This window comes from Oncorhynchus nerka, linkage group LG18 (assembly GCF_034236695.1).
Source record: "Oncorhynchus nerka isolate Pitt River linkage group LG18, Oner_Uvic_2.0, whole genome shotgun sequence".
Taxonomy (NCBI): domain Eukaryota; kingdom Metazoa; phylum Chordata; class Actinopteri; order Salmoniformes; family Salmonidae; genus Oncorhynchus; species Oncorhynchus nerka.
This window is the reverse complement of record NC_088413.1, coordinates 40729617-40753803: the sequence shown is the minus strand read 5'-3', so window position 1 is coordinate 40753803 and position 24187 is coordinate 40729617. Positions and strand designations below refer to the sequence as shown.

General features: G+C 40.8%; 1 protein-coding gene across 1 annotated transcript; it reads right to left on the bottom strand.

Moving 5' to 3' along the window:
• Nucleotides 1–188: 188 nt before the first annotated feature.
• On the bottom strand, nucleotides 189–22792 carry LOC115145942 (trifunctional enzyme subunit alpha, mitochondrial-like). Its single transcript, XM_029687638.2, has 20 exons — nucleotides 22666–22792; nucleotides 21412–21453; nucleotides 21232–21302; nucleotides 21010–21143; nucleotides 15905–16043; nucleotides 14280–14399; nucleotides 13874–13976; nucleotides 13600–13722; nucleotides 11862–11980; nucleotides 11624–11680; nucleotides 11392–11501; nucleotides 8679–8813; nucleotides 7595–7766; nucleotides 7374–7460; nucleotides 6698–6838; nucleotides 4822–4890; nucleotides 2621–2816; nucleotides 2241–2355; nucleotides 1925–2070; nucleotides 189–1260 (listed from the first exon to the last, which is right to left on the bottom strand). Exons 1-20 carry the CDS (start codon nucleotides 22730–22732, stop codon nucleotides 1115–1117), a joined length of 2292 nt encoding a protein of 763 aa, XP_029543498.2. The 5' UTR covers nucleotides 22733–22792; the 3' UTR covers nucleotides 189–1114.
• Between the last annotated feature and the right edge of the window lie 1395 nt (nucleotides 22793–24187).

Genomic DNA, 24187 nt, shown 5'->3' with positions numbered 1-24187 from the left:
ACAGGGGTGAGAAGGACACATTGTTTCTACTGCCGATTGCCGCCTTAAATCAAAATCGTGTAACTAAGTGTAGCCTAATGCAATTCTTTAATACATGTGATCAAAATAGGCCTAGTAAACAAATGACACATTTAGCCCAATCTGATTTTCATTCATTGAAAAACAAAGAATATACATAGGCCTACACATTTGACTTCAGCATGATTATTTATTAATTTACTGACTCTAAATATTCATACAATCACTGCCCAAACCATGGAATAAAGACCTTGATAAATGTATATATCAAAAAAATACATATAAAAATGTTTACCTCATTAGTAGATGACAATCAATAAAACATGAACAAGCCATGACGTGTAGGACAAGACCAGTCACTTATGAAGGCTGAAATGGCACCCTATTCCCTTTATAGTGCACTCATAGACCAGGGCCCCATAGGGCTCTGATCAAAAGTTGTGCACTACATTGGGAATATGGTGCCATTTGGGATGTAGCCATGAATTTCATTTGCATTGTGAGAAGATTAAGAATCCCCTTGGGTCTACTCCTGCCTCAGATGGATATTACAGTAGAATATTATCAAAAAGGAAACTGTCAAAAATGTTCAGAAAATACAAAAAAACAACCAAACCATAAAAAATAGATTCCTGTTAGTTATGAATTCTGAAATCTCTGACTAGAACTTGAAAACATTTATTTTGTTTAGTGATTTGTAAAAACAGGCCACTTTCGTGATTTCACTTCTGCACCCAAACTTTAACTTAAAGGGATAGTTCAGAATTTTGTCAATGAAGTCCTTTATCAATGCCCCAAAGTCCGATGAACTCGTGGATAGAATTTGTACGTCTCTGCGTCCAGAATGAGGGACGTTAGAGGTAGTTTCGCGAGCCAATGCTAACTAGCGTTAGCTTACATTCAGTCTTTGCTCGAAAATAGTTTGCATATGGTTTTCATGAGTTAATCTGACTCTGGGGAAGGAGATAAAGGGTTTCATTGCCGAACCATCTCTTTAAACTCAGGGCTTATTTCTTTAACAGACAAATATACGGCCTAGGCCCATTCTAATGGCAGCCTGCTATTAGGTGGTAGTGATACATGGTGATGAGGAAAGTCACTTGTGGAATCTCTTGCTGGAGTCCTTGGCGTGATCCATCAGTAGCTGACAGGGGGTAAAGTGGTTACCGTAAACCTCCTCATACCTCTTCATCTTCTCTACTAGCTTGTTGGCACCAAAGGTATCCACAAACCGGAAAGGACCTGAACAGAGAAGGTTTAAAGAGAAGGTTGATACATGGTTAGTAGGATTCCTTTTAAAAGCGTCATCCCATGATGAAAGCATTTTATAATAATATAGGCATATCTGATAGCTCAGTCTGAAATACTCAAATTGGACAGTGAAATTATTTTAGTCAAGTATGGCTCCACAAACCGGAAAATAAGTAAACAGGGAAGGTCAAAGAGAAGGTACAATAACACTCCTAATTGTAGCACAACAAAAGGCTATCTGCCTACTGTTAAACCTGAAAAGAGTTCAACACCACATACAACACTAAACTGGTTGATGCTCATGTGATCACCCCGTGTGTGTGTGTGGCTCAGCTGGTAAAAGCATGGTGCTAGGTAATGTGTTCAATTCCAACAGGGATTAGATACACATACTAAACATGTACACACTCACTGTACTATAAGTGGTATGTAGCATAGTATAAAGCAGGAATATTCAAATCTAGACCTCGAGTTCAGTTCCACTGCGGATTTTCATTCTTGTCCTTTTAGTCAGGGACTGATTTAGACCTGGGACACTAATTTGGGGGCAGTTAATTATCAGAATTAATTATATAAAACAGAAAACCAGCAGTACTCTGTCCGGACCGCCAGGCTCATAACATATGAATACCCCTGGTATGGAGTGAACACCCACCTCCAAGGCAAGGGGGGAATCCCAGACCAAACACAGCTCCTATGTCTCCCTCCACAGGGCCGTTCAGGATCCCCTCCTGCAGACACATAACTGCTTCGTTGACGAACCGAGAGACCAGACGGTACTGGACATCAGAGTCTGAAGACCTGGAGAGAGAAGATACAGACAGGGTTAAGTGGTGGTGTGTATGATCCTATATGCCTCCGTTGGTAACAGCTAGCAAATGCAAAAGGTACATTTATTTTTTATTTTTTCATGCATTCAATGTACTTTAACTTGCTTTAGAGGGGACATTTCCCCAGTGGTTACTACTCACACTAACGGATTTGGTGTCAGTTTATATTTCTCCAAGACATCTTCAATATCGGGGTTGACGTCTTTGCTTTTGAGTCCTGGCGTATAGACGTAGCAGCCCTTCCCTGATTTGCGGCCTGTTGATTAAATTAATTGGGTATGAGATATACCAATGATGATGACCATGCATTTCCCATTATATCATTTGCCACTCTACATTTTTCTTCAATTCCACACGTCCTCGCTCTCCTTGCCTCCTCAAACCTCAATGGACAACAATATTCAAAGTCCCTCCCCAACGCATGTTGAGAAAGAGGCAAGGTGAGAGGATGCAAAGAGTCGAGGAAATATTGATTAAGAAAAGAGTCTTCGTCTCGACGTCCTACAAACAAGATCATTTACCCTTGAATCCTTTCTCCACCATAGTCTTCAGCACCTCAACGTTTCCACCTCCGAACCTCGATCCGAATGCTTTGCCCAGGTCCTCAGCTACATGGGCAGCCACGTCAATGCCCACCTCGTCAGCCAGTGTAGCAGCGCCCACTGGGAACCCAAAGCCTGTAGTCAGGGCATCTAGCTTCCTGGGGTCAACTCCCTCCTGAGAACACACACAGCCCAACATACAGGTGAATCTTTTTTTATTGTTATTATTGGGACCCATGAAATACCCCCTCCAATTCAACATTGTATATGACAACAGAGTGTCCATTTCCGAATATCCATACTTGCATCTTAAATAATAGGCTGTTTGAATATGAGGGAAAAAAATTGTGTTTTCACATTGTGATAATGAAGTATACTTTAAATGCCCTGATGTCATATTCATTTGGACTTTGACAACATGATCATCTGATATGGGGATGTGCTACCGAAATTAACCAATAACGTGAAACAACGCAATCGCGCTTTACAAATTCTCAGTATGCGAAAATGGAACGTTTTATAGTGTGTGAATAAATAAAATAATAAATTCAATGCACACTTCTACAATGCATTGGAAGAGGTGGGCTTCGAGTGATAGGGCCTAATTCTCTTCAAGTAGCTAAACAACCAAACTAGGCTACTTAAATTGGGAAGATGCCAAATAGAGAAGCTTCTGCGGTGGTGTTCAAACAGTGGTGGAAAAAGGACCCAATTTTCATACTTGAGTAAAAGACACCTTCAAAGAAAATGAGTCAAGTGAAAGTAACCCAGCAAAATACTACTTGAGGAATTTGGTTTGAAATATACTTAAGTATTAAAAGGTAAAAATCATTAAACATTTCTTATATTAAGCAAACCAGACTAGATTTTCTTGTTTTTTTAATGTATTTACAGATAGCCAGGGGCATAGTTCAACACTCAGACATAATTTACAAACAAAGAATGTGTTTAATGAGTCTGCCAGATCAGAGGCAGTAGGGATGTTCTCGATACGTGCGTGAATTAGTCAATTTTCCTGTCCGGCTAAACATTCAAAATGTAACAAGTACTTTTGGGTGTCAGGAGAAAATGTGAGGAGTAAAAAATACATTATTTTCTTTAGGAATGTAGTGACGTAAAAGTAGTCAAAATTATAAATAGTAGTGGCCTCCCGGTTGGCGCAGTGGTCTAAGGCACTGCATCACAGTGCTAGCTGTGCCACCAGAGACTCTGGGTTCGAGCCCAGGCTCTGTCACAGCCGGGAGGTCTATGGGGCGACGCACAATTGGCCTAGCGTCGTCCGAGTTAGGGAGGGTTTGGCCAGTAGGGATATCCCTGTCTCATTGCGCACTAGCGACTCCTGTGGCGGGATCGGGCGCAGTGCACGCTAACCAGGCCAGGTGCATGGTGTTTCCTCCGACACATTGGCTTTCGACCTTCGTCTCTCCCGAGCCCATACGGGAGTTGTAGCGTACTACTAATTGGATACCACGAAAAAGGGTAAAAAAAAAAAATATATATATAATATAGGTATATATATATATATATATATATAATATAGGTATATATATATATATTTTAAACTACTTAAGTAGTACTTTAATGTATTTTTACTTAAGTACTGTTCAAATGAAGAGCTGGCTTTTTTGACCAAAGTGGATTTCTGTTTTCTCATTGAAAAGTGTTTCTTGGCCTTCCTCAGAGCTTTTAAAGTAATTACTAAACCATCTTTTGATTTCTGAATTTGTCGGTACCGGGGACTCGGTATATGGATATACGTTATTGATGTCATGTTAATCAGGCCTTTTGATTTCAACATATGGATTTATCTAGTTTTGTAAGCTAGGCTAACCATTTAATTATAGGGCGAATGTGATAGTCTGTCTATAACCAGCCTGAGAAGGTGTATAACCATAGCTATTCTATTCAGTTTAGAGAAATTAATCGAATTGCAAATTAGCTGTTATCAGGCTGGTTAATGCGATGCAGGTCTGTTCAATTTGGAAAAATCGACCTGCACTCGGCCCCGCCCCACCTACTAAGCCAGTCAGGAGCCGCTACTGCGTTTTGTCCGTCGCATACTTTCTACTAAACAGTATGCGACGATGAATACATAGTATGCAGATTAAGTATGTTGTACGCTAGTATGGGCATTCGGACATGTCCAGTGTGTGTGTGTGTGTGTGTGTAATAACACTAACCTGTAGGAGTCTCACTGCCTCAGCTAACATAGGAGCAAGACACCTGGTGGTGTAGAACCCAGGTCCATCCTGCAAACAACAACACAAATGATTATGGACCCATGAAAAGCACACATATGTATACAATGGGGCAAAAAAGTATTTAGTCAGCCACCAATTGTGCAAGTTTTCCCACTTAAAAAGATGAGGCCTGTAATTTTCATCATAGGTACACTTCAACTATGACAGACAAAATGAGAAGGAAAAAAAATCCAGAAAATCACATTGTAGGATTTTTAATGAATTTATTTGCAAATTATGGTGGAAAATAAGTATTTGGTCAATAACAAAAGTTTCTCAATACTTTGTTATATACCCTTTTTTGGCAATGACAGAGATCAAACGTTTTCTGTAAGTCTTCACAAGGTTTTCACACACTGTTGCTGGTATTTTGGCCCATTCCTCCATGCAGATCTCCTCTAGAGCAGTGATGTTTAGGGGCTGTTGCTGGGCAACACAGACTTTCAACTCCCCCAAAGATTTTCTATGGGGTTGAGATCTGGAGACTGGCTAGGCCACTCCAGGACCTTGAAATGCTTCTTACGAAGCCACTCCTTCGTTGCCCGGGCGGTGTGTTTGGGATCATTGTCATGCTGAAAGACCCAGCCACACTTCATCTTCAATGCCCTTGCTGATGGAAGGAGGTTTTCACTCAAAATCTCACGATACATGGCCCCATTCATTCTTTCCTTTACACGGATCGGTCGTCCTGGTCCTTTTGCAGAAAAACAGCCCCAAAGCATGGTGTTTCCACCCCCATGCTTCATAGTAGGTATGGTGTTCTTTGGATGCAACTCAGCATTCTTTGTCCTTCAAACACGACGAGTTGAGTTTTTACCAAAAAGTTATATTTTGGTTTCATCTGACCATATGACATTCTCCCAATCTTCTTCTGGATCATCCAAATGCTCTCTAGCAAACTTCAGACGGGCCTGGACATGTACTGGCTTAAGCAGGGGGACACGTCTGGCACTGCAGGATTTGAGTCCCTGGCGGCATAGTGTGTTACTGATGGTAGGCTTTGTTACTTTGGTCCCAGCTCTCTGCAGGTCATTCACTAGGTCCCCCTGTGTGGTTCTGGGATTTTTGCTCACCGTTCTTGTGATCATTTTGACCCCACGGGGTGAGATCTTGCGTGGAGCCCCAGATCGAGGGAGATTATCAGTGGTCTTGTATGTCTTCCATTTCCTAATAATTGCTCCCACAGTTGATTTCTTCAAATCAAGCTGCTTACCTATTGCAGATTCAGTCTTCCCATCCTGGTGCAGGTCTACAATTTTGTTTCTGGTGTCCTTTGACAGCTCTTTGGTCTTGGCCATAGTGGAGTTTGGAGTGTGACTGTTTGAGGTTGTGGACAGGAGTCTTTTATAATGATAACAAGTTCAAACAGGTGCCATTAATACAGGTAACGAGTGGAGGACAGAGGAGCCTCTTAAAGAAGAAGTTACAGGTCTGTGAGAGCCAGAAATCTTGCTTGTTTGTAGGTGACCAAATACTTATTTTCCACCATAATTTGCAAATAAATTCATAAAAAAATCCTATAATGTGATTTTCTAGATTTTTTCTTCTTCTCATTCGTCTGTCATAGTTGAAGTGTACCTATGATGAAAATTACAGGCCTTTCTCATCTTTTTAAGTGGGAGAACTTGCACAATTGGTGGCTGACTAAATACCTTTTTGCCCCACTGTATGTATGTATGTATGTATGTATGTGTATGTGTGTATGTATGTATGTGTATGTATGTGTATATATAAAATCCATGTATTAGCATCATTATGCTTATCAACACGCTTAGGGAGAATACAGGAAGTAAGCAATGAGCAGAAGCTCACTCACCCCGACAACGATGATAACTTTGCCCTGCTTCAGGCCTACAGCTACAGCAGAGGCAGTGGTGTCTTTAGAGGTCTTATCTGTAGTGATGATCTCCAACAACTGCATCTTGTCCACTGGAGAGAAGTAGTGCATGCCAATCACCTACACGATAGAAAATACAATACAACTTTATTTACATGTATCCATTTATACAAAGAACCAACTCGTGCTTTTAAACAATCTAGAAACCTAATACTCCACAAATGACTTTGTAATTTCGATGACGGGTATTCGTATCAACATTTGAGCTTTTATAATAAACAAAATGTCTTTACAGTGTTACATATTAGTTTCTAGGGCACATGTGCTTCAAAAGCAGCTAGAATTTATATAGGCAGTATCTCAAATCAATTTTCATGTGCTACCAATAAAAGGTTCATTTAAAACCTTGCCTACAATACAGAAACAGGAGACAAGCTCCTGTCCCTATTGGCGGTACTGATTCAGACAAGGCTTACTCGTCCAAGGCTTGCTTACTTATACAGAGAAGGCAACAACTTTTTTTTGTTGTTCTCACAGTACCCAGCCTCAACCACACAACACATGTAGAGAGGTTATTGTAGACAACGGGATCCATAAGGGACAGCCTTTTGTTAAACAGGAATGTTAACCCCATTGAACTCTTAAGTAAACATACCTTTTCTGGCCTAATGCTAGCAGCAGCGATATCTTTGATGGGGAGAGCAGACGTGTTGGTAGCAAATATACAGTGAGGGGGGATCACCTGCGATCAAACAAAAGTTCATTTAGAACAAACATCTTGTCCAATAAGAAATGCTTATTCGTGTTGTGAGAAAACGCTTTCTGTTCCGTGCCCTAATGAACACAGTGCTGATTTTAACATTCAGTGCTACTCACAGCTTCCACCTCCTTGATGACTCTGTGTTTGATGTTGAGGTCCTCAAACACAGCTTCTATGACCATGTCAGCCTTCTCAAAGCCGCTGTAGTCCAACTGGCCAGTTAAGCTGGCCAATGTGAAGTCCCTCTCAAATGACGTGATGGTTTTCTTTTTGGTTTTGTCATTGAGGCTGGTGAGGAAAGTGAGGGCAGGTTTATTCTCGGGACCTAGAACCAAATCTCGTGTGCGTCAGTTAGTCGATTTACATTTTATGTTAACAGTCTCAAGCGTGATTAGGGCAGGTTCAACAACATTAATTTAGTCCCTTCAACAACTACAACTATGCTTTAAAGGGATAGGGAACCGGGTGACAGATAGCCTACCATTTAAGTGCTTTGGGACAGTAGTTTTTCACTAGGTGAAAAATCTGTTGATGTGCCCAGGAAGGCTAATTGCTCATGTAAATGTAATAGTTCACCCAAATGACACATTGGTTTCCTTACCCTCTAAGCAGTCTATGGACAAGGTATGAGAGCATTTCATGCTTTAGTTTAGTTTCCCTGGCACTGTATCCACATGCTAACCATTTAGCATTTGTGGCACAAATCCTATTCATGTGAAGGGATACTAGCATTTTTCACATGTCCAAATCATCCAAAAGTATCTCAAATTGATTGTGGAGCTCAAGGTCAAATAATTTTAACATTATAAGTGAAAAATGCAAACACATGCCACAATTACTAAAACGTAAGCATGCGGAAACAGTGCCAGGGAAACTATACCAAAGCATGGATTGCTGTCATACCTTGTCCATAGACTGCTTACAGAGTAACGAAATCATGATGTAATTTTGGTGAACTATGGCCGGTTCCCCAGACACAGATTAAGCCTAGTCCTGTGCAAAAATAAATAAATAGAGAATCTCCAATAAAAATGCTTCTTAGTCCAAGACCAGACTTAATCTGTAGGAAACCATTTCTATGAGTTTTTAACTGCAACCGTCCTGTCTGTGACCCCATATGCCAGACAACCAGGACATTGTGTAGCCGATGTAGAATCGATAGCTAGTTAGCAGTGACCTATCGCTCTCTGGTAAACCCACCCTTTGTAGACCTGCTGCTGGCCCCTGCTCAGGCCCTCCACGGTGGTGTCTTTCAGGACAGTGTGAATGCCCTTGTCCACAGTCACCTGGGCAATGCCTGCACCCATCAGACCTGCTCCCAAGATGGCCAGGTTCCTGGTGGATCAGGGATGAAGAAACACATGGTTAGAATACAATAGATTGAAATGATTGTCCACCAAGGAGGATTTTTGAAATTACTATATTTCCAGTTACCATGTTAACTCTTTACTAGGGCTGACCCCAATTAGTCGACTGTTCAGTCATTAGGCTGTTGGTTGAACGAGATTTATTTATTTAGTATATACACTACCGTTCAAAAGTTTGGGGTCACTAAGAAATGTCCTTGTTTTTGAAAGAAAAGCACATTTTTTTGTCCATTAAAATAACATCAATTTAATCAGAAATAGTGTAGACATGGTTAATGTTGTAAATGACTTCTGTTGCTGGAAATGGCAGATTTTTTATTGAATATCTACATAGGTGTACAGTGGCCCACTATCAGCAACCATCACTCCTGTGTTCTAATGGCACATTGTGTTAGCTAATCGAAGTTCATCATTTTAAAAGGCTAATTGATCATTAGAAAACCCTTTTGCAATTATGTTAGCACAGCTGGAAACTCTTGTTCTGATTAAAGAAGCAATACAACTGGCCATCTTTAGACTAGTTGAGTATCTGGAGCATCAGCATTTGTGGGTTCGATTACAGGATCAAAATAGCCAGAAACAAAGAACGTTCTTCTCAAACTCGTCAGTCTATTCTTGTTCTGAGAAATGAAGGCTATTTCATGCGAGAAATTGCCAAGAAACTAAAGATCTCATACAACACTGTGTATTACTCCCTTCACAGAACAGCGCAAACTGGCTCTAACCAGAATAGAAAGATGAGTGGGAGGCCATGGGAGGGAAAAAGTCATATCTCAGACTGGCCAATAAGAAGAAAAGATTAAGATGGGCAAAAGATCAGACACACTGGACAGAGTGGCCAGCACAGTCACTGGATCTCAACCCTTATTGAGCTGTTGTGGAAGCAGCTTGACCATATGGTACGTAAGAAGTGCCCATCAAGCCAATCCAACTTGTGGGAGGTGCTTCAGGAAGCATGGGGTGAAATCTCTTCAGATTACCTCAACAAATTGACAACTAGAATGCCAAAGGTCTGCAAGGCTGTAATTGCGGCAAATGGAGGATTCTTTGACGAAAGCGAAGTTTGAAGGACAGAATTATTTCAAATATAGTCTTGACTATATTTCCTATTCATTTTGCAACTCATTTCATGCATGTTTTCATGGAGAACACAGACATTTCTAAGTGACCCCAAACTTTTGAACGGTGGTAGTATATATATATATTTTAGTACCAGTCAAAAGTTGACACCTACTCATTCCAGGATTTTTCTTTTTACATTTTTCTACATTGTAGAATAATAGCAAAGATATCAAAACAAGGAAATAACACATATGGAATCATGTACTAACTAAAAAAAAAAGTGTTAAACAAATCTAAATATATTTTAGATTCTTCCCCCTTGGCCTTCATGACAGCTTTGCACATTCTTGGCATTCTCTCAACAAATTTCATGAGGAACACATTTCAATTAACAGGTGTGCCTTGTTAAAAGTTAATTTGTGGAATTTCTTTCCTTAATGCGTTTGAGACAATCAGTTGTCTGTGACAAGGTAGGGATGGTATACAGAAGATAGGGCTATTTGGTAAAATACCAAGTCCATATTATGGCAAGAACCGCTCAAATAAGAAAAGAGAAACGACAGTCCATCGTTACTTTAAGACATGAAGGTCAGTCAATCCAGTAAATTTCAAGAACTTTGAAAGTTTCTTCAAGTGCAGTCGCAAAAACCCATCAAGCACTACGATTAAACTAGCTCTCATGAGGACCGCCACAGGAAAGGAAAACCTAGAGTTACCTCTGCTGCAGAGGGTAAGTACATTAGAGTTACCAGCCTCAGAAATTGCATCCCAAACGAATGCTTCAGAGTTCCAGTAACAGACACATCAACTGTTCAGAGGAGACTGCGTGAATCAGGCCTTCGTGGTCAAATGGCGGGAAATAAACCACTACTAAAGGACACCAATAAGAAGAAGAGACTTGCTTGGGCCAAGAAACACGAGCAATGGACATTAGACCGGTGGAAATCTGTTCTTTGTTCTGATGAGTCCAAATTTGAGATTTTTGGTTCCAAACGCTGTCTCTTGGTGAGAAGCAGAGTAGGTGAACAGATGATCTCCACATGTGTGGTTCCCACCGTAAAGCACAGAGGTGGTGTGATTCTGCTTTGCTGGTGACACTGATTTATTTAGAATTCAAGGCACACTTAACCAGCATGTCTACCACAGCATTCTGCAGCGATACCCCATCCATCTGGTTTGCGCTTAGTGGGATTATCATTTGTTTTTCCAACAGGACAATGACGCAAAACACACCTCCAGGCTGTGTGAGGGCTATTTGACCAAGAAGGAGAGTGATGGGGGAGGGGTGTCAATGAAAAGTACAATAAAGGAAAACTTCTATTTCGCCCTATCCATATAGGCTAATTCCCACAGGTGTAAGGGGTTAATGGCATGACCTATCAGCATAAATGTATTCTAATATTTGTAATACAATTTGCATGTCTCACTAATTAAAACCAAAATATAGCCATTTAACTAGTTTTGGGTCAAAGGTCATCACTTACTTCACAGGTCTCTCAGGGACTCCAAAGCGGTTCTTCTTGCATGCCACCTGGCCGTGGTAAAGGCCAATCAGCGCATTTGATTCAGAGGTCATTGCCAGTTTGCCAAAGTTCTGTAACAAAATAATAATTTTAAGATGTTTCATACAAAACCATTCAACTTATTGATAAGCACATTATGCATTTTTACAGTATTCATAATCAATCTAATCTAATTCAATGTATATTCTCTCACCTGTGCTTCCGCCAAATAGCCAGAATCTGGGCCCTGCTCCAAGCCAGCCTTCACACTCTGACGGGGGAGAAAGGGGAATGAGAAGTCCTAAGTGTCTTTTAAGAAAACCAAGGTGTGATTGAACCCATTCTGGAGCTCTGCATCTACTTTCAAAAACAGCTGCCACTTCATATCATTATCTCACTAAAATCATCCTCATCATTATTGAATGATTAAGTAAATGACAAATTCCTCCTACCTCAATGATTTTCAAGGGGGCAGGATACAGTCCCTTGCTCATCTTCATGACTTTGGCTGTGACAGTTTTGTAGATCTGTTGCCGCACAAACTCAATGCCCATTACATAATCTTGGACTTCTGCAGAGGAAGGAGTGAAAAGAAAACAAGGTGATGGTAACATATGGCAAGGTTGGAAAACAACAACCATGAGAGGCCTACATTTAAAAAGCCTGCCTTTGTTTTATGTAGATTATATACAGAGGTGTGGCCAAATTCCCCATTTCTTCTAAATTAAGTTGAAATTGAAAAACTTATTGGATTTCCAACATTGCAGGACAAATTGTATTTTTGTAAACTTAAAAAGGAGCACTATGCATAAATCGCTCCGACATTTGCTAAAATTAGAATAATTTGCCTAACTTCAATTTGTGACAAAACAAGCAAATATAATGTAGAGAATCATTGTACCATCCTAAACCACTGAAATATATTTCCATTACCAAAATTGTATATTCAGCTGTTTGAAGCTGGTGTACAAAACCAAAAGTAAAAGATTCAAAAACTTAACTTAAGAACGGGAAGCATAGAAATAGTGCACATAGAAGAGATCACCTCTTCTTAAAACAGATCTAAAACTCACATTTCTATGTGAATTTGGTCCGGTTGCCCAAAACGTCACATATTGCAGCTTTTAGTTTACAATTTTGATTTAGAAAATAAAAACAATTGGCATGAACAAAATTGTTGGCATCCCAGAGCTAGCAATTGCTTCTATAGCCTTTGGAAAAGATAACCCCCCCCCCATTATTGAGTTTGCTCCACCCTTCTATTAGCAATTTGACCAATTAAACAAAGTTAGAGCCCTTTGGTAATACAGATCAGCTCCGTGATTAAAAGACAAAAATTAAAATATAAAAAAAGTACTAGCTCCGGAGTGCCAATCATTTTGTCCTTGCCATGTCTTTATTTTCTAAATTAAAATTATAAACTTAACGCTGCAATGTGTAACTTTTTAAGGGATCAACCAAATTAACATAGAAATGCAAGTTACAGATCTGTAATTCTCATTGAAAGCATGTCTAAGAAGCAGTAGATCTGTTCTGTGCGTGCCATTTGTATGCTTCCTGTTCATAAGTCAGTTTTTTGTGTCTTTACTTTTGGTTTTGTACACCAGCTTCAAACAGCTGTAAATACAATATTTGTGGTAGCCTAGTGGTTAGAGGATTGGACTAGTAACCAAAAGGTTGCAAGTTCAAACCCCCGAGCTGACAAGGTACAAATCTGTCGTTCTGCCCCTGAACAGGCAGTTAACCCACTGTTCCTAGGCCGTCATTGAAAATAAGAATTTGTTCTTAACTGACTTGCCTAGTTAAATAAAGGTTAAAAAATAAATAATAATAATTTCAGAGAGGTTTAGATGGTACAATGATTCTCTACACTTTGTTTGCTTGTTTTGTCATATACCTGAAATTAGGTGAACTATTAGAGTTTTAGCAATAAGGAAATGGCAGAGCGATTTCTGCATATTGCACCTTTAAGTTAACAAAAACATTGGTTCTGCAATGTTGAAAATCCAGTAACAAGTTGTGGATTTTTTTATTTCAATTTATTTTACAAGAAATAGATAATTATTTAAGAAGGGTGCCAATATATTTGGCCACAACTGTATAGTAAGTCATTCTTGGCATGAGCCTTTGTTTTTGGGTACTATACTAAGTGCCATGTATATCTACATTGTATTTGGGTCTAATACTTACTCTGCATCATGCCTTTCTCCTTGGTGAGAGAGATCTTCTTGTTGACGATTCCTTTGGCACACTGTATGGCAACCTCCTCCAGGTACTCAATGGTCCTCTCCTCTGGACTCTTCAATCCAGGTCCTGGAATATCAAAAGGGCATAAATTAGAAGCATTTAGATACCGGACCTGAAAGTACCTGACCCGTAAAAAAAAAGAATCTCAATGAACATTTCATCAATAAACATATATTTACTATAATATTGATTCAAATTAGTTGAGCGATTACTATACCTAGTGGGTCCACTAGCTGGTGGACCAGACCCATCTTCTTGGCTTTGTCTGCCCTGATGTTTCTTCCTGTCAGCATCATGTCAAAGGCACCGGGAATACCCACCTGAAGACAACATATTGATATTTATGACAACATTCCATTAAAAAAAAATATATATATTTTTTTTAATCTGCTGAACACAAATCAAGAAAATCAAACACTGCTACAACAGGCAAAATCAGTGCTGCAAAGCTGGTCAACTTAAGAATACTGAAGCCCTCTGCAGTTGTCAGTGTGCATACTGTAGCGACTATGATTTACTGTTGCATTGCACTAATATCACTCTGAAATATTATTGTAGATCAAAGTTACTGTGCTATTCAAGTACAGTTTATGGATTTATAAAGTATTTCCCCAGATACTGACCATTTTAGGGAGTCTCTGTGTTCCACCAGCTCCAGGTAGAAGACCAAGCATCACCTCAGGAGTACCAAGGACAGTCTTTTTGCTCTTAGTAGCAACTCTATACTGACAGGCGATGGCAAACTAAACACACAACACATTAAACATTGCATTTAGAAAATAACATAACTTGGGGGAAAAGGAACTAAACTCAAATTGGTCTTGTTAATTGAGAATAATTTAATTTGTTTTGATACGTAATACTGGAATAATATGATGTACCTTAGGACTTAATGTCTGTATGTTATTGACCTTTGTCCCATCTATGTACATTTTGTATTCCTGATGCTCACGCCGATAAATACATTTCCTTCCTGACGCAACTGGATCTGGCGCCTCTCAGTTTGACTGTTTCCATCCGGAACCCATTTCCCAGGATCCAGTACCTCTCGTGGCATGATTATTATTATTTTTGTTTATTTTCAATGTAAAAATTCAAATAAAAGCAATCACAGTTAATTCAAGTTGACTTCTCTGTAGTTCTCATGCCCCGTAAAAAAAAAAATCGTAATGTAAAAACTGTGCCCGATATTGTAAGAATTGATTTGGGTTGGCCGGACCGGGTTTATGGTTTGCACAACATTCTAGCCTAGAGACCAACTCGTGGCTCTTGCTGAGGTGAAAATAAGAAATGTGTTCTTAACTGACTTGCCTAGTTAAATAAAGGTAAAATAAAATAAAGGTGAGAGAGACAAGTCTTTCTAGGATCTCTTTCCCAGCTCTGATTAGACGTGAGCCTGCAACTCATCTCTCCACTTAATTTTTTCCTTATTAGAATCATAGCCGTGGGAAGGGTGCTGCAGCACCACTGAGAAATTGAAATACATTTGCCAAAGATATAGAATTACTGCTGTCTGTTCAGAAAGAAATGTAATAATTCAGAAAGAAATGTAATAATTCAGAATACTACACCAGGAGCAGGCCTATAATTAAGACACGGAGAATTGAAAAAAAGAAAAGAAAAAAGGTAATAATTGTATTAAATAGTCCAGCTGTGGATTGTGTGTAGCTCAGTCACAAGGCATGTCTACAGTCGTGAACGTGCGGCAAATCTGTCAGTGAACATCATGTAGGGGAAACAGGCCAATATTTCAAATAGAATCGCGAGGGGGGGACAGATTAAAAAGCCAATGGATCCTGCTGAAAAGAGAAGACTTATCTGTCTGTAGGCTACTAAGTCATCAACTTCCAAATAGGCCTATTGTAAAACAATGCTGATCATTCAAAGTAAAAGAGAGATACGCTTTTGGCACAAGCATATCAGCCAATCGCCAGTGAGTGAGCTGCACATCATTGGGTGAGTCAGTGAAACTGGAAAGCTTTTTAGGACTATAATTTCCTCTTTATATTGTACAACATGTGTCGCCATACACCTAGGCCTACACTATTGATGGATTCAAGACAAGGTCGTTTTCTTTATTGATCTCAGATTGTCAGTGTCAAAGTAGCCTGTCATTCATGTGTTCCGGTACCTCAGAGCCCCCAGGTCACCACCCTCTTGGACTCACTTTTGGTTCCGTCATCTCCCCATTTCCAAATTAAGCACTGCTATTACAACAAAACAGTGTAATGGTAGCCACTTTGTTCACCTCTAAGCCTCCTCCTAAGCAGGGGCCATTGATGGCTGCAACAATAGGTTTGGGAGACTTTTCAATCCTCGCAAACATCTTCTGTCCCTCCTGAGAAAGCTTTGTGACCTCTTCTGAGGTGTTACAGGCCTGGATCATGCTGCAAAGGAGAGAAGAGAGAGTGTGTGTGGGGATAAGAGTTAGGGTTGCAAAGCTACAGTTAACTTAGAAAAGTTAGCGGAATCTTCTGTAATTTTGGTAATCTATAGTAACTCGGGTAATAGCGCTATTAATTACATAAATAAATCTCATAGCGCTGTAAAGCAGAATTGTTTTTTAAAACAAGCCATTTAAAAACAACAATCATGAGTAGATAGACGGTCAAGAGACTGAAGGTTGATAAAGTTCATGGCTTGATTGATGTCAGCAGAGGGAGGTGGTCAAAGGGGAGAGCTGGGAGCAGGCAGGCAGCACCATCCATGGTCTGTGGCTTCGTAGTAGAATTATTAAGTTAGAATTCCGTACTAGCAACTGGACTCGTAGCCAGCTACTCTTCACTACTGCCATAATGCAGCTCACACTTGGGTGATGCTACAGCAGTCAAGAGACGCCAGAAAGACACCACACCTCAATAGTAACTCAGGAGTAGCCGTATAACATAGTCCACCATAGAGTCATGGCCATCTATCATATATATATATATACACACACAAATACACTGCTGCTCAAAAAATTAAAGGGAACCCTTAAACAACACAATGTAACTCCAAGTCAATCACACTTCTGTGAAATCAAACTGTCCACTTAGGAAGCAACACCGATGGACAATAAATTTCACATGCTGTTGTGCAAATGGAATAGACAACAGGTGGAAATAGGCAATTAGCAAGACACCCCCAATAAAGGAGTGGTTCTGCAGGTGGTAACCACAGACTACTTCTCAGTTCCTATGCTTCCTGGCTGATGTTTTGGTCACTTTTGAATGCTGGCGGTGCTTTCAGTCTAGTGGTAGCATGAGACAGAGTCTACAACCCACACAAGTGGTTCAGGTAGTGCAGCTCATCCAGGATGGCACATCAATGCGAGCTGTGGCAAGAAGGCTTGCTGTGTCTGTCAGCGTAGTGTCCAGAGCATGGAGGCGCTACCAGGAGACAGGCCAGTACATCAGGAGACGTGGAGGAGGCCGTAGGAGGGCAACAACCCAGCAGCAGGACCGCTACCTCTGCCTTTGTGCAAGGAGGAGCAGGAGGAGCACTGCCAGAGCCCTGCAAAATGACCTCCAGCAGGCCACAAATGTGCATGTGTCTGCTCAAACGGTCAGAAACAGACTCCATGAGGGTGGTATGAGGGCCCGACGTCCACAGGTGGGGGTTGTGCTTACAGCCCAACACCGTGCAGGACGTTTGGCATTTTCCAGAGAACACCAAGATTGGCAAATTCGCAAACTGGCGCCCTGTGCTCTTCACAGATGAAAGCAGGTTCACACTGAGCACGTGACAGAGTCTGGAGACGCCGTGGAGAACGTTCTGCTGCCTGCACCATCCTCCAGCATGACCGGTTTGGCGGTGGGTCAGTCATGGTGTGGGGTGGCATTTCTTTGGGGGCCCGCACAGCCCTCCATGTGCTCGCCAGAGGTAGCCTGACTGCCATTAGGATCCTCAGACCCCTTGTGAGACCATATGCTGGCGCAGGTTGGCCCAGAGTTCCTCCTAATGCAAGACAATGCTAGACCTCATGTGGCTAGAGTGTGTCAGCAGTTCCTGCAAGAGGAAGGCATTGATGCTATGGACTGGCCCGCCCGTTCCCCAGACCTGAATCCAATTGAGCACATCTGGGACATCATGTCTCGCTCCATCCACCAACGCCACGTTGCACCACAGACTGTCCAGGAGTTGGCGGATGCTTTAGTCCAGGTCTGGGAGGAGATCCCTCAGGAGACCATCCGCCACCTCATCAGGAGCACGCCCAGGCATTGTAGGGAGGTCATACAGGCACGTGGAGGCCACACACACTACTGAGCCTCATTTTGACTTGTTTTAAGGACATTACATCAAAGTTGGATCAGCCTGTAGTGTGGTTTTCCACTTGAATTTTGAGTGACTCCAAATCCAGACCTCCATGGGTTGATAAATTTGATTTCCATTGACAATTTTTGCGTGATTTTTGTTGTCAGCACATTCAACTATGTAAAGAAAACAAGTATTTAATAAGAATATTTCATTCATTCAGATCTAGGATGTGTTATTTTAGTGTTCCTTTTATTTTTTTGAGCAGTGTATATACATACAGTACCAGTCAAAAGTTAGGACACCTACTCATTCAAGGATTTTTCTTTATTTTTTACTATTTTCTACATTGTAGAAAAATAGTAAAGACATCAAAACTATGAAATAACATATGGAATCATGTAGTAACCAAAAACAAAAAAAAAAGTGTTAAACAAATCAAATATATTTTAGATTCTTCAAAGTAGCCACCCTTTTCTTTGATGACAGCTTTGCACACTCTTAGCATTCTCTCAACCAGCTTCACCTGGAATGCTTTTCCAACAGTCTTGAATGAGTTCCCACATATGACGCAACACTCCATCACTCACCTTCTTGGTCAAATAGCCCTTACACAGCCCGGAGGTGTTTTTTGGGTCATTGTCCTGTTGAAAAACAATTGATAGGGCAAACCAGATGGGATGGCGTTTTGCTACAGAATGCTGTGGTAGTCATGCTGGTTAAGTGTGTGATTTATTTAGAATTCAAGGCAGACAATGTCACCAGCAAAGCACCCCCACACCATCTGACCTCCTCCATGATTCACAGTGGAACCAATTTTTTTAAATTTATCAGTTATTTTTCCAGGTAAGTTGACTGAGAACACGTTCTCATTTACAGCAACGACCTGAGGAATAGTTACAGGGGAGAGGAGGGGGATGAATGAGCCAATTGTAAACTGGGGATTATTAGGTGACCGTGATGGTTTGAGGGCCAAATTGGTAATTTAGCCAGGACACCGGGGTTAACACCCCTACTCTTACAATAAGTGCCATGGGATCGTTAATGACCTCAGAGCGTCAGGACACCCCTTTAAAGTCCCATCCGAAAGACGGCACCCTACACTGGGCAGTGTCCCCAATCACTGCCCTGGGGCATTGGGACATTTTTTAGACCAGAGGAAAGAGTGCCTCCTACTGGCCCTCCAACACCACTTCCAGCAGCATCTGGTCTCCCATCCAGGGACTGACCAGGAACAACCCTGCTTAGCTTCAGAAGCAAGCAGTGGTATGCAGGGTGGTATGCTGCTGGCGGAGATCATATGCGGAGATCATCCGTTCACCTACTCTGCGTCTCACAAAGATACAGCGGTTCGAACCAAATCTCTTAGATTTGGACTCAACAGACCAAAGGACAGATTTCCACCGGTCCTAATGTCTAATGTGTTTCTTGGCCCAAGCAAGTCTCTTCTTATTATTGGTGTCCTTCAGTAGGTTTCTTTGCAGCAATTTGACCATGAATGCCTGACCCACACAGTCTACTCTGAACAGTTGATGTTGAGATGCATCTGTTACTCTGTAAAGCATTTATTTGGGCTGCAATTTCTGAAGCTGGTCACGAACTTATCCTGTGCAGCAGAGGTAACTCTGGGTCTTCCTTTCCTGTCGCGGTCCTCATGGGAGCCGGTTTCATCATAGCGCTTGATGGTTTTTGCAACTGCACTAGAAGAAACTTATTGAAATTTACCGGATTGACTGACCTTCATGTCTTAAAGTAATGATGGACTGTCGTTTCTCTTTGCTTATTTGAGCTGTTCTTGCCATAATATGGACTTGGTCTTTTTCCAAATAGGGCTATCTTCTGTACACCACCCCTACCTTGTCACAACGCAACAGATTGGCTCAAATGCATTAGGAAGGAAAATAAATTACACAAATTAACTTTTAACAAGGCACACCTGTTAATTGAAATGCATTCCAGGTGACTACCTCATGAAGCCGGTTGAGAGAATGCCAAGCGTGTGCAAAGCTGTCATCAAGGCAAAGGGTGGCTACTTTGAAGAAACTCAAATATAAAATATATATATTTTTTGGTTAGTACATGATTCCATGTGTTATTTCAGAGTTTTGATGTATTCACTATTACTCTACAATGTAGAAAATAGTAAAACTAAAAGGAAAAACCCTAGAATGAGTAGGTGTCCAAACCTTTGACTGGTACTAATATATACATACTATATTACACTGAGTGTACAAAATATTAAGAACAGATTGGGAAGTGAGGTGAAAGCTATGATCCCTTATTGATGTCACTTATTAAATCCCCTTCAAATCAGTGTAGATGAAGGGGAGGAGACAGTTTAAAGGATTTACAAGCCTTGATACATGGATTGTGTATGTGTGCCATTCAGAGGGTGAATGGACAAGAAAAAATATTTAAGTGCCTTTGAACGGGGTATGGTAGTAGGTGCCAGGCTCACCAGTTTGTGTCAAGAACTGCAATGCTGCTGGGTTTTTCACACTCAACAGTTTCCCATGTGTATCAAGAATGGTCCACCACCCAAAGGACATCCAGACAACTTGACAACTGTGGGAAGCATTGGAGTCAACATGGGCCAGCATCCCTGTGGAATGCTTGACATCTTGTTGAGTCCATGCCCTGACAAATTGAGGCTGTTCTGAGGGGGGGGGGGGGGTGTACATGCAACTTACTATTAGGAAGGTGTTCTTAATTACAGACACCTGTGATAATCTGAAGTATTCAAAAAGGCCAATAGATGTCATCTGATGAAAAAAAGGTATGCTAACCAAAATTCTTAGTTACCTGGAAAACTGACAGTTTCAAGTAATATACCCTTCCTTAGCAACACTAATTTACATTTACATTTAAGTCATTTAGCAGACGCTCTTATCCAGAGCGACTTACAACTAATCACAACACTTAGAACCTAGTACCCAAGAACCTTGCATAGTGCTGAAATACTTTATGCTAGACTAAAATGCAACATTTTCAATATTGTGTAGGCCTAGGTATCAGAACATCAAACAAGAATGAGTTCAGCATTTTGAGTACACAGCATGTAGGCCTAGGTGTCACCAAAGCTAATATTTTCTATAATATAATGTGAAAGGTGTGACTGACTTGATGTCAGCTCCTGCAATGAAGCAACCAGGCTTGGAGGAGATGAGGACAGCACTCTGGACTGCATCATTGGCCAAGACCTCATTAAATACTTCTATCATCTCATTCTGCATTTGGACCGACAGAGTGTTAACCTGCAGACACAAAAGACAGATTCAGATTTCAGTCTCATGCATGAATTAAAAATGTAAAGGAAGATGCAATCATCTTTATGTAAATTACTTTGGAAGTTGGGTCATTCATCCGAATAACTGCCACATCCTCTTTGACTTCATAGTTGACATGGGTTCGGGCTGTGCAAAGAGAGAATATCTCATAAAAATATATCAAATCAACAAACTCCATACTTTTATTAGGCTAATCAAATTAGTTAATATCCCACTAACCAGTCTTTCAACTTACCTGACATAGCAGGTGCAACTGAAAAGGTACGACATGAGATATCTAAAAATATAAAACAAGAAAAGGGTTACATTTAATTCAGCTAGTTACAAAAGATAACAAGAAAACATACAGCTATCTATCTTAGGTGATACATGTGTCTCTGTATGGGAAGTCAAATAAGGCAAAACTTTATTTATTCTCAGCCTGGGGGTGAGAAGTCCCATTTAGTGCTGATGACAGACTCATGGTGGGAGGGACATGTCCCCCCCCCCCTCCCAAGTTCTGAGCATCATTTATTTATATTTTTTATTGATGGACATAAGACTAAAAACAAGGAAATCAGCTCCAATCCATTTTTATTTTAAAAATCTGTTCCAAAGTATTCCCACACATAATAGAGATACATGACCATATACAAATGTAAGCAAGGTTTTAAATTGTTACATTTTAGTCATAATATTATATCTGTTTGGGCTTGCGGTCAATTTGCAGTCCACAATTTATTTGTAATTTCTTCCTTGGAGGGCATAGGCCCACGCTCTTGGCAGCCAGGCCCACCCTGTGGAGAGCCAGCCCCAGCCAATTAGAATTCTTTTTTTTTTTCAGCCCATGAAACATGGGACCAACACTATACATGTTGCTTTTATATTATAAATACCATATATACACACACATATATATATATTTTTTTTAAATATTTTTCAGTGTAGATGATGATGCCTGCCTGCTCTATGGTTTGACCTCAATACACTGACCTCTCACCTAGATTCCCTAGCTACCACACCATCAGTCAGGGACACGTTGATATTTTGTTAAACAATGAATGGCAAATGGAAACGTTTATTGTAAAGTGTAGATGTGTTTAGACAACAAAATTGCAGGAAAAGTTTGACTTGACGATGAGTGAGTGATCATAGTTAGCTAGCCAACTAGGCTAACATTAGCTAGTGAACTTCATTCATGTGACGAAGCTATCTAGCAAAGTAATTTGCTCAGGCGGTGAAAGTTTACTCAATTGAACGTGTTATCTTCATCTAAATGAATAACAAATATGTATCTATACCTAGAGGTGTCTAGTAACGTTTTGTTGCTGGCAAACTAAATTAATTAGCTAACGTTAACTAGCTGCCAGAAGTATACCAGTGGTAGCTAGCTAGCCAGCCAAGTTAGCTGCATCTCCAGTAGAGACGCGTCGGGTTTCCAAAACATGGCTAAACCGTTGAAAGACAGTTGACTTTGGAATCAATTCCACACATTTTAACACAAATTTACCTGAGAGGACGTTGTATCTCTTTGCTGTAATTCTGGAGAGTGCACCCAGGGATCGAACACCAGCCATCTTGGGAGGTCAAGAACACCGAAACAAACGGACTGCTGACAACCGGAAGACGCATACTAAAGTGGGACAAAAATCTGCTATGCCCCCTTGCAGACAGGCGAGACATAAAAGTATTTATATTGTCACAAATACTCATATCATTTTTACACTTATTGTTGATATGTGCAAGAAAACATGAGCGGTTCTGACAAATGGGACGTTCATCAGCTTCTTCACATAATGTCAGTTGTTTTGGTGAGAATGATAGGTCAGGATGCTCTCACTATTCTCACTGCCGTTTTTTAATTTAGAGCGTCTCTCTCTCTCTTTAAAGCACGTTGGACCTACTGTATGCTTATAATAATGGCTCTTATAATAATGGCTCTTTTCTAATGGAGTGCTATGGAAGACAGTAGACATGGGTGGATTTGTACAAAGGGCTCAGTGTTGCCTTTATCCTCAGTGGGCCACTATGGTGGTTATGTCAAGTTGTGATCCTTAAGCCAAAACGCACATTCCTACTCACAGATGGAAACAGGGGAAATTTGCCCACAACAGTGTTTAATATTTTACAAATGGTTGCTTAGCAAGTGTCAAAGTGATAACAGTATAAAGAAAAGGAGGTATTTGGTCCTTGCCTCTTGGTCTATGAGTGGGTGGGTGTTCCAGACCATGAGAACAGAATCCTAATACAGATGAGAATGGTCTCTGTTTTATTTCACCTTTATTTAACCACATAGGCCAGTTGAGAACAAGTTCTCATTTACAACTGTGACCTGGCCAAGATAAAGCAAAGCAGTGCAACAAACGTACAGTCAATAACAATAGGGAAATAATCTGTATACAGTGTGTGAAAATGAGGTAAGATTAGGGAGCTAAGGCAATAAATAGGCCGTAGTGGGGAAGTAATTACAATTTAGCATTTAAACACTGTAGTGATAGATGTGCAGAAGATGAATGTGCAAGTAGAGATACTGGGGTGCAAAGGAGCAAAAAACAATATGGGGATGAGATAGTTGGATGGGCTATTTACAGATTGGCTATGTACAGGTGCAGTGAGTGATCTGTGAGCTGCTCTGACAGCTGATGCTTAAAGTTAGTGAGGGAGATATGAGTCTCCAGCTTCAGTGATTTTTGTCATTTGTTCCAGTCATTGGCAGCAGAGAACTGGAAAGAAAGGCGGCCAAAAGAGGAATAGGCTTTGGGGGTGACCAGTGAAATATACCTGCTGGAGCGCGTGCTACGGGTGGGTGATGCTATGGTGACCAGTGATCTGAGATAAGGCGGGGCTTTACCTAGCAAAGACTTATAAATGACCTGGAGCCAGTGGGTTTGGGGACGAATATGAAGCGAGGGCCAGCCAATGAGAGCATACAGGTTGCAATAGTGGGTAGTGTATGGGGCTTTGGTGACAAAATGGATGGCACTGTGATAGACTGCATCCAATTAGCTGAGTAGAGTGTTGGAGGCTATTTT

Bases quoted from the DNA above. Each gene is read 5' to 3' on its own strand.
- LOC115145942 (XM_029687638.2), bottom strand. From the start codon at position 22,732: ATGGCTGGTGTTCGATCCCTGGGTGCACTCTCCAGAATTACAGCAAAG. The intron at 21,303-21,411 runs GTAAGTTGAAAG...CTCTTTGCACAG, and splicing joins AGTTGCACCTGCTATGTCAG to CCCGAACCCATGTCAACTAT. The intron at 2,356-2,620 runs GTAAATGATCTT...TTTAATCAACAG, and splicing joins GGTGGAGAAAGGATTCAAGG to GCCGCAAATCAGGGAAGGGC.